This window comes from Fukomys damarensis, unplaced genomic scaffold (assembly GCF_012274545.1).
Source record: "Fukomys damarensis isolate Sample0158 unplaced genomic scaffold, DMR_v1.0_HiC HiC_scaffold_5, whole genome shotgun sequence".
Lineage (NCBI taxonomy): Eukaryota > Metazoa > Chordata > Mammalia > Rodentia > Bathyergidae > Fukomys > Fukomys damarensis.
Window position 1 is genome coordinate 43057996 of NW_022900917.1, and position 11498 is coordinate 43069493.

An 11498-nucleotide genomic window follows, 5' to 3' on the forward strand; every position below is an offset into this window, starting at 1 on the left:
CAGAACCAAGATTAGCTTCTGGGGTCCAGGTACACAACTTCCTCCTGTGCCTGTGCTCATCAGGACTATTACTGTCATTTCAGTATGTAGAAGCTGTGTGGAAATTTTTCATGGGAGAACAAATTAAGCCTAGAACATTTTATGCCTGCTTATTGAATTCATCCTCTGACATATTATTTGCAATTACAATAGAGTCCTTAGGGTGTAGAAGGTAGTAGAGAGAAGGAAAAAGTCAAGGTCTTCAAATTGGAAAAATGAACAAACCAAAAACAGAAAAGTTACCCAAAGGAAGTAGCACCCAGCAAATCCCTGCCATGAGTCAGCACCAGAGAGGCCCAACCCCTTCCAGGGGAGTCTGATTAGGGATCAGGCTCTGCAGTTGGGCTGGGCTGGGCTGGGCTGGGCTGCTGCTTCTCCCAAGACCAAGTCTTCACAGCAACTTCCCTTCCTCGGCTGCCTAAACTTTTTTTTCTGTGACTGGAAAGAAGTGTCACCTTTTGCTCATTCTCTAGCCTTCTCCCCCACCCCCTCCAGACAACGTGTGTAGAGAGCAGGGGCTGCTGTGAGCCACCTCCTCTCCGGTGACTGCTGTGAGGAACTTTCAGCTCCTGTCTTTATGAAGCTATGAACTTCCTCGAGAAGCCCAGGAGCAGGACAGCTGCCTTTCTGCCTCTTTGCTGGCTCCTTTTGAAGATTCTGCAACCAGGGCACAGCCACCTTTATAACAACCGCTATGCTGGGTAAGTGGAGCGACTTTCGTGCCCTGCACGGCTTTGATTTGAATGAGGGGGCTGGTTTGCTCCCGTGTGCCTCACTTGCTGCCTCACGTTCTCTGTGTGAATCTGCACACTTTCCTGGTCCCTTACATAAAGTGTACATACAACTCTCAGTTCTTTGGCTTGGCTCACAGAATATATGAAAGTCAACGGCTTTTCATATTTTTTATAGGTGCCAACCTCTGCTGAGGACCCAGTGTTCAATGAGATTCAGCCTAGGATAGCTGTAGCCAGTATGCAGTATTTGCCTTGGTTGGTGCTCAGCATGAAGGATGCTGTAGTACCATGTGAATTATGACCTGAAAATTAAAGCCTCTCCTTTAGAAATGCATGCAGGAACAGTGGGTTGAAATTCACCCGTGATTAATTTAAGAACTGAGTGTGGCATTTTTTTTAATGCTTGTTAGTCTTCAAAGTGGTTGTTAGAAGGATTTTCAAATCCAAGCAGTACAAATAATTCAACTCAAAATGAGCAGAATAAAAGTAGCCAACCAGGTATATTTCTGAAGGAGAAAAACAATGACTTTTCTTCCTTCTTTAAGTTAGTATGTTTTGTATATGGCTTTCTTAAGGAGGCCCAGAGATGGGTAGAAAGCAGTGTATTATGATGCATGTTCTTATCCTGAAGGCTGGCTGTGGTATAGATAGCATGTGCTTGGCTCAGACTTGCAGGGGGCTATTCTTTGAACCTGAAAATTAGGGTATGCTTGCATTTTAGAAGTGGAAGTAGTTTCTCTAGTCACTTAAAACACAGGCAGAAAACCAGTGTCTTTGGTCTTTTTTAAAAAAACAGTATATTGTCAATAATCATCAGTTGGGAGAAGTTTACATATAAAGCTAGACTATAACCTGGTAATACCCCATGTCTTAAAGAAAAGTTGTTCTTTTCAGGAATAATGTAGAGAGGAGTTTATAAATGTGACACTAGAAAAAGGGATCTTATATCCCTTTTGCCCTGAAGAAACCGAGTGCTGGCTTTAGCGTTTGCTGAATACAGTGAGAACCGAAGAAATCTTAAAAATATGTCCTTAGTGTTAAAGGATGAAGGATAGGGATGGAGGTGTTGGTAGAGGTAGGAGTTGTACGTAGTAATATGATCCCAAATTTTTCTACCCTGGTGTTCCTGGGAGGAACAGAACAGAGTTAACATCTGAGGGCTGCTTTTTGGTCTCCTGAACACACAAGGTCCACACTTCACATCCTGTCATTTGTCACCTCCTTTGGAAATGTGAGCCCATGTTTCATGACTGATAGTGCAGCCTGAGGTGCAAGAGTTAATTCTGATTCTCTTGGCTGACATGGGGCCATATGAGAAACATGTATCACAGAGTTAGATGTGCTCTTGTGACATAGGACCTCACTCCTACACTTAGCTGCAGCTCTGTCCATAATTATTTCAGTGTGTGGTGCCCCTTGATGATGTTACTAGGCCCACTTCAGCTGAGCAGGTGTGTACCCTAAGCACCACTTTGTAGAGGAAATGAGGCCAGCAGCAACATCTTTTCCAGATAGAATTTTTAGCAACTGGATCCCTGCTGGAGGAGGTTGTGCAGCCTTCTCTGTTGTTCTGCACTGAAAGTAATAATTGCCATTTTCTCTTTGACTGCCACATAATAAGATGGCCCCAAATGTATAAATTACAAGATGTCAGAAAGTTAGAAGGAAAAAAATAAGACGAAACAATGAGAAGCTAAAGAATTGAACCTTACCTGCCCATCATAATGGAAGGCCAGAGCCTCTTGAAAACTAGAAATATTTGAGTGTATGGAACATTAAAAGAACCTCAATGTACTTTTATGAGATATATGTCATTCTTTCATTACACAAGACAGAAATGCTAATCACAATTGGGAGTATTTTGCTTTGTTCACTTAGTAAACTACTTTAGCTTTTTAGGGGACAAGAATCTGATGGAAAAACATGATGGAATAGTATTTGGTATTTAGTATTATCTTTTACTGGCTGTGCCCATTTAAAATTGTTCTAATGCACTTCATTTTTATCCCTTAATAAGTTTTCTTTTATTTGCCATGTTAATAATTATAAGGCAACCCTATTTCTTACATTCATATAAATATATTTTGTAGTCTTGATTGAATTCAATAATATGTAATTATCATTTGCAGGACCTCGAACATGATAAGAAATAGGTCAGCGAAACCTAGCACACCTCCTGAGAGCACCTAATAAGCTGTTTTCTTTGAACATAAAATAGTAACAACTAGAGAAAGCAAACCCTATAACAGATGCTTAGTGAATGACAAATTTAAGTGTCTCTGGAAGCAAAACAAAAAATGTGTAGAAAGATGTCAGGGAAAATCTGATTTTCTATATTAAGATAATAACTATATTAAGATACATTTACATAAGAGGTCTGAAATACATGGGAAAGAAATAAAACAAAGTGAGGAAAATAATTTGACTTTATGTATCATTGTGCTGTTGATATTCCACTGGTTGAGGGCTTTATAGCCTACAAATGCCGAGTCAAACTTTGGGTGATAAAGGGCAGTGAAAGTGTGAGCTTTCTACGCAAACATCACTCTGTGTGCTGTTCTTTGCCCTCATCTCATTTTCTTGAAAGCAGACCTTGTTATTTGTTATATTATGATATTGAAGACACAACAAAACAAAACAAACAAAAAAAACCCGTTTCCACCACAGGAAATTAGGGTAGTTTTTTAAAGTTACAGTAAAGGCTATCTACGGTTGTAAAACAATAAATGCTGGCCATACTATAGAATGAGCATGGCTATGATTTTTTTAAAAAACAGCTTATTTATTACCTCTCTTCTTCATGCCAGTTGGAATAGTATAAATCCTGAAGTTTAACTGCCTAGATTTCAGTTCCTACTGTTCCACACTTGGTAGCTTTGTTACCTTGGGCAAATTCTTTAATATGTTCTCACTGGCTTAAACCACTAGTGGTAATACATGATTGTCCCAAAGGGTGACTTGTACCCACCCAACGGGACTGTCTCATGCCACCCAGTAAGACTTTCCTGCATGTACCACCAGTGGTTCAGTGCTACTCAGCAGTGAGATATTGAAATTATGGCCCAACTCAAATGTATTAAACTGTCTGAGCCTCAGTCTCCTTATCTTGGACAATAGAGGTAAATCTAGAACCTCCCTACCAAGTTGTTGTGAAGATTAAAACAATAGGTAGTACAAGATCCCAACTATGAATGTAACTGTACTATATCCCTAAAATGTACTAATAAACTCAAAGCTGAAAAAAAACAATAGCATGGATATAGCATGGCACTTGGCATTTATTAAGTACTTCTTAGCTACTACAACTAGCTTTCACCGTAACCTTGTGCCATTGGTGTCCCCATTTGACAGATAAGCTAAATAAAGTACAAACTGTGTAGCCCAGGTTCAGAGCTAACTAACCCAAGGACACAGTTGGAATTCTCACCCACCTCTGCTCAACTCCATAAACTACTTCATAATCTATCACTCATACTGAAAATAATTGGATTTAGAAAAAAATGAAATCTTAATCTTATTTTGGAAATGACAATTTCAGGACAATAAACGGATGAAGTAGGTAAAATTAGAGATTTAATCTTGGACCTCTTCTCTAGGGTGATGATGAGTCACTGATGGTGAATCATTGCTAAGAAAGGTTAGCAGAAGCATAGGGATAGAAAACAAGACAAAGAAACTTTACATTGTCATATGCACACATACAAAAGTAGCACCAAAAGTGACCATGAATATGTGCCTTCATTCGTCCAAGAACTATTGTTTGAAGCCCCTTTGTGTGCCAAGAATATTGATTGACAAAGTCAGTGATCTCTGAGAGTTGCAGTTTAATAAAGAATGATCCATATGTAAAATGAGTGCATACTGTATACACACGATATGAGCAGACTTTTATGAGGATTGATAAACATACTCAGCGTACCCAAAAGGAAGGGCAGAAATCCCTCTATGGCCAGGCTCATTCTGATTTCCCCACTCTACTGTAACTTGGAAGAAAATGCTGAGGGAAGAGGAACTTTACACACTAGCTGTTTCTTGGGACTTGACCCTACTGGTCTTGGGTCTGCTTGAAGACCAGTGGGACTTTTCCTTCCTTGTTGCAGCCTTGCATTTCTTGAAGTCACTTCTCGTGTCTCAATACAGTTTTTCCCCGTCTCTTCTTTCTCAGGGGAGTAGCTCTATTGAGGCAGTTTTTTTCCCCATGACCATGCTTATATACAGGACTGTATAGCCAGCTGGTTTGCAGTTTTGTTTTGTTATGGTGATACTGAGAGGTATCCCAGGGTCACTCTACCACTGTACAACATCTCCAGCAACACCTTCTTTTTAGTTTTGGTACCAGGGATCGAACTCAGGACCTTGCACTTGCAAGCACTACTGAGCTAAATCCCGGCCCCCCAACATCCACTTCTTTGGAGACAGGATCTAAGTTTCCAATGAGGGACTAAATTTTCAATCCTCCTAACTCGGCCTCCCTAAATGCTGGTGATTTCTGAGAAGTCAGTGTCTATGTTGCACCTCCAAAAATGCATACCTCCACCCACAGGGATTTGTCCATAAATTTACTAGTCATCTGCAGAAATAGGATATGGGGATTCAAAGTAAATTTCAAGAAAGTAGTTTGAACAAAGTAGTTTGGTCCTCAAATTCCTGTAAGCAAAGAGGTCCCAAGCTGGAATGTGACATATTAAAGAAAAGTGAACTGTGAACCTAGCAGAGCAAATTCAACCTCAGAGACATCATTCTTGTTTTCCATCTTACCTCTTTGGCTCTTCTGTCTCTACCTCTCAACCTCCCAAGAGATTTTAATTCTTTTATCACCTTTGAGTTTCCTAAACTTCAGAAACCTAGGGCTAGAGTACAAGAGACCAGAGCTGATCAAATGAATCTGAGATTTTCCTTCTATGTTGGTAATTAAGCTCTTTTCAGACAAGATGGCCATCAATTTCCATTTGTCCAAGGACCAACAAGTGTGTGCCTGCTGCTCTCGCGTAACACTGTAAGCAGTGTCCCCTTTCAATCTGAGAAGGATCCTGAGTTGGATGACAAATTGTAAGATTGACCTTTTTAGTCTACTTTGTGTTTACTTCCTTAATGTGTTTTCCTTTATTTCTACAAATTCCCTGTTATTTCATTCAAAAAAAGTTATATCTAGTTCCTTCCATTCCTATGAAAGGTATCTTATTTGTTCTCTCCTTTTCCTTATGGCCACCCACCATATTCAGGACATCTTTATCTCTATCTTGGTTAAAGTAGTTTTCTCCCAACTTTAGTCCTTTCTCATACTGATTCTTTTACTAAAGTAATACTTTTGTTACTCCCTTGCTCAAAGACCAACTTTGGTTTCCTATTGCCACTTACATCAAATCCATATCTTTCTGCCTGACTTTCTCAGCCCTTGTAATCAGACTTTGTAGTTTTCTCACCTTCACTCCACTCTTCCTCATCCCTGAGATCCATCTAGCCAAGTCAGAGAAGTAGAGCTCCAGCACTCCATACTTCTAACCAGCAAAGCAGGCACACCCCAGTCTTAATAGGGCCTTAGAGCAGGAAGGAGCCATCTCAGCTCAGGAATGATAGGTTGAAATGTGTGCTATCTGTATATTGGAGCAATAGGAACAATGTAGCAATGGTTGGTTTTAAGGTTGGTTTTGAAACGTTCCTCTAAAAGTCAGACTATTGTTGCTCTAGTTGCTATCTAAAATGTCCCTAAATATTTCATTGTGTTGAAGACTTAACATGCGTCTGCAGGCTTGAACCACCGGTGGAACATGCATGACTCTCCCATCAAATGGCTTGCATCACTGGTGGTGGAACTAGTACAGTCATGTATAAGACAGTCTTACATGTACCACCAAGGGTTCAAGCTGCCCAGCAGTGAGATGAGATGTGAATTATGGTGTGTTAATTGCCAGGTAATGAGCTGGCTTTTGGGAAGTATTTGGATCATTAGTTCTAACTTCATCAAGTGGATTAATTCATAGATGAGTTCATTAATTGAATGGGATTATAGGGAAATTTAACAGAATGAAGGTTACTTCAGGTGTGGCTTTGAAGAATATATTTTGTCCTGGTATCTCTCTCTGTCTCTCTCTCTCTCTCCCTCTCAGCTTCCCTCTGCCAAACCTTTTACTTTACTACAGACCTAGAAACAAATACAAATAACCGTGGACCAAAACCATAAGCCACAATAAACTTTTCTTCCTTTAAGTTGATTTTCTCAGGTATTTTGTCACATTGTTGAAAAGCTGACTAACACAGTCATTAATATAATTCTCCATTATCTTCTGGAAGGTCTTTTTAGCTCTTGCCCCATTATTAATGGTAGAATATTCTTAGTTTTCATTATATACTAGCTCAAAAAGTACAGCAGCTAGGTGCTAATTGTTTATCAGCTCATTATGCCAAAAGCCTTTTTTCCCTGCAGTACAGTTTATGTGTTGGGCCTTGTGCTTTTCTTGTTAAAGACATGCAGTCCTGCAGAATTCTACTTCTCTGTTCTGAACTCATAGGTAAATGGTACTTTATGGAGATCAGCACTCCCTCTGCTCACTGAGCTATTGGACAGGAGTGTTTCAAATGCTCAGGCCAATTTCTCCTTGGAGCCCATTCTGATAATAGATCCTTTATTTTATGGCACTCAGATACTTTTTGGGTAATATCATTAAGCGTAATAACTTCCATCTCCTGAAAAGCAGCAAACGATGTTAGTGCTTTATAACTTCACAGCTTGTATTATATAAGCTACAAATGTATCACATGTTTTCTTGTCTTTGTAAATGGAATTACTAAAATGAAAATAAAAATTCCTTTGGTGATTTGCTTTAGAGTCTTCATTATGATCAATGAGTAGAAAACAAATTTATTTTATTAGAGTTTATTAGATTAGCATTTGCCAAATAAGTGCTGTCCTACTCTGCTACCTTCTTTATAATAAAGTGGAAGGTAGAGTAAGATGCTTTAGGATCATATTCTGGGTAATGTCATAAATTCCTTATAAAATATTTTATCAAAGGTTGAAGCAAATGTCTAAGTGGTTTCCTTGAACAAAATTACTAACTTTTCTCTTTTTTCAGTGTATTTTCAAAATAGCAAAATGTTTTCTTCTTTTCATATCTATTTCAGTAAGAATACTATTGTTTTGCCTTGTTTCATTTTATTTTTTACTGTAACAAGGAACCCCTCTCCTCAATGGATTAAACTACAAATTCATTGCTTGCTCATTTGAAAACCCAGAAAAGCTATGGGTGCTTAATTGTGTCAGAGAACCAGGCTCCTGCTGTCTTGTAGCTTTGCCATGCTCAGCAGTCAGCCCTTAAATGAGGTCATACAAGGAATCTCTCGTCTCTCACAGTTTAGCCAACAGAAAAGTAAAAGGGAAAGGTCACATTCCTTTTCTTTATGGCCAGAGCCCAGAAGTTCAGACATTACTTACTATAAACTAGAATTTAGAAGATTAGCTTAGATGCAAAAGATGTTAAATATGGTCATTTGCCAAAGGCCAGATCTGGAAGAACACACTGTCAGATAACTAGCTGCCTCTCAGTGATCATACATACTTCCAATACGACCAACCCATTCTTCCTTACATTCAAAAGAATAATCCCTCCAAATGCACTTGTAGAATTTTACATTTCAAGCTGATTTAAAGTATGCATTTTTATTATATAAATGGTATTAAGTCATAGAATGTTAGAACTAGAGGAGAAGAAATCATGCCCAAGCCTTTTGTTTAATACTTGAGGAAGCAGAATTCCAGAAAGGAAAAAGGATTTGCAGAGCTAGTGGTGGAATTAGGACTGGAACCCAGGCCGGCAAAATTGTCAGAATTCTTCACAGTTGCCTTTGGCGGATCATCTTATTCCATAAGAAGTTGTTTCTTATTCCTTAAAGTTGTCAGGGATGAAAGCAAGTGATGTGGCAAGTCTAGGAAGTATTTAATGAAGGAGGATTTTATTTCATTTCTATAAATATTTGTAAGGTGTCCAGTCCACTGCTAGACTGGGACCGCAAAGATAAAAGAGCTGTCCATGTGCACAATGCAATGAATAACTTGGGGAAGTAAACAAACAATCCCAACTCTAAGATCCCTGAGCTCACAAAGAAAACTCCTGATGCCAGGTAAGAACAGGAGAGGGTCATCTAATTCAGACTGCAGAAAGGTCAACAGTGTTTCTTGGTTGTGAGATGTGTCTTAAAGGACAAACAGGAATTTGTGATTATTAAACATGCAATATTTTTATTTTAAATGGTACTAAAAGGATGTGATCTAGAGCTCAGTCATTTAAAAAAATTAGAAATTACATTTAGGCTTTCTATTGTTACGAAGAAGTGGAGGTAATATATCTTATGAAGTCTAGAAAATCAGAGAAATTAAGAATGGCTGAACCAGAAGACATTTCTCTTTGTGAGTATAAGGCATGTGAGGAGATAAGTCTGCAGATAAATCTTGTGTCCCAAAGCACACAGTTCTGATCTTTCCTAGACATGATAGAATGTTCATGATGAATTTTAAGCAGAGAATTCAATTTTTAAAAGAAAGTTCTCTTGGAGAAAGAAAAACTTGAAGGCTGGTGACTGTTGACAATTGGGATATTATGGTGACAACAAAGAGTAACAATAGCAGAAAGAGAAGGGGACAAAGTTGTTATGGTTTAAATTAAGGGTGTCCCTCAAGGGTTTTTGGGCTCATATGTGAATCTTTCAGAAGAGGATTGGATCATGAGAGATACGACAGCTATAGCTACAGCTATGGATAGCTACAGAAGCTATAGCTGACTTGCTGTTAAGTAGGGTGTGGCCAGGGGAGGCTGGTCTCTGGGTGTGACCTAGAAAGGTGTAATTCCTTCCCCTGCTCCTCCCTTCTCTCTGCTTTATGGCCACCAAGGCATGAGCACCTCCTCCACGAGGCCCCTCTGCCATGCCATTTCTGTGTTTAAACCTGCCGAACATGGAATAGAACTTCTGAAATTGTGAGCCAAAGTACACCTGTACTCTTTTAAATTGTACATATCTGGTATGTTATACTAACAACAAAGGAAGTGACTCAGAAAATTAAAAATATTCAGGTGGTGACCAAATGGGGAGAAGACAGACAGAATAAAGTGATTCTCAGGATTGCCTAATTAGAAAAAGCTCTTTGTAAACAAATATGACTTCAGATATGTGTACTTTACAGTACCTGTGTAATAAATTCCAGTGACTAATACATAAACATAATTTCTTGAAACCTTGAATGTAGGAAGTAGTATCCAGAAGGCACTTATTGGATCCAGAATCCAAAACTAAAAATAGAGTTAGGGGGAAAAAGAAACAAGACACTGGCAAAAAGGTCATTTCTCTAGCCCTTCCATCCTCCCTCATTCCATACACACTTACTGATCCATGACTACACTTTTGGCATTATTATTTTGTTGTTTTTTCTTTTTGGTACCGAGGATCAAATTGGGTCCTTGCGCTTGCCAGGCAGGCAGCAGAACCACTGAGCTAAATCCCCATCTTTGGCATTATCATCGATCCCAAGTAGAGTTAGAATCTTAAGTAGCTGTGTTAGAAGGTCTTGCAGAGAGAGCAGCAGTCTCTGCCTCCTGAGGGCTTATGTTTAAACTGGAAAAAGAAAAGATAACACAAATATATATTCAGACTGCTAAATGAAAATTCAAGTATATAAGATCATCATGCACTCTTTCTGCCTTTTCTCTACCTTCATTTTCTTAACACACATCCTGTATTTTTACAGCAATTCGGTCTTAGATAACTAACTGCTAAAAGTTGAGATTTCTAGGGTGTCACACATTTATCACAAGATGAGAACCCTGGCCTATTTTTGTATTTACAAAATCTGTAACCATTTGCATATGTGATCTCATTGGCCATAATTTCCCATCTACTTTTCAGAATATTGTCATCTTATCATACTGATTTATGAATCAAATGTCTATTAAGCTTTCCTTTCTAATTTTGGGACTGTGATGAGGACACAGTATCAGAGCCAATCAATCCTCTGATCTGTCTAGAAAGTGGGATGGAGAGGGCTAAAGAAAGACAATAGAAACATAACTTCATAATACATGGGGTCTGGGAGGCCTGTGCCTTGGAATGAGCCAAGACCAAGACACTCCAAACTAGCCACTATTTATTGGGTGCATATGATAATCAGAGGGAGCATCAGGTGACTTACAGAGTGGCGAAGTGATCCTATGTATTGAGGCTCTTAGGTCAATGAAGATCTTATGTTGATGAGGTTCTTAACATTGAGAAGGTGAGATAGGCAAAGCATTCTTGCAATAGTAGGTGGGACAAGATAGCAGGCTAATATGAAATTTGTCGTTTCCTAGGTGAAAACTTTCTCTTTTTTTATTTCTACTAATTTCTCAAAGAACTAGAATGTCTTCATCTGATATAATCTTGCTGTTGAGCCTCACATAGTGTCATGGAACCATTGAGCCCTCAACTTGTGACTGGAGGCAAAACAGAGTTATGTTTCTGCTTGCTATAACCAACTCACAGGCAAGAAGACCAGGCTTTAGACAGCCCTAATGATAATTTAATCATGAAATCATTTTTCCCCAAAAGAATCATATAAAATAGCTTTATAATAAGATATGCCTGGGTTATAATATGCTATGCATTATGTAGACATTTGATGTCTGATGTGATAGCAAACGGCATCAGAATTGCTAAACATCTTGGAGATTGGAAGTGTTTGAGATGAGCCTGTATGGCAAG

At 38.9% G+C, this 11498-nt stretch overlaps 1 protein-coding gene across 2 annotated transcripts in view; it reads left to right on the top strand.

Annotated features, from left to right (window-relative positions):
• Window positions 1-339: 339 nt before the first annotated feature.
• Window positions 340-11498, top strand: part of Cpa6 (carboxypeptidase A6) — a 341537-nt gene continuing 330378 nt past the window's right edge. For both annotated transcript variants that reach the window (XM_010611478.2, XM_010611477.1), the window contains exon 1: window positions 340-740. In XM_010611478.2, the coding sequence (XP_010609780.1) occupies window positions 625-740 (116 nt within the window). In that variant the 5' untranslated portion in view covers window positions 340-624. The remainder of the gene's footprint in view (window positions 741-11498) is intronic.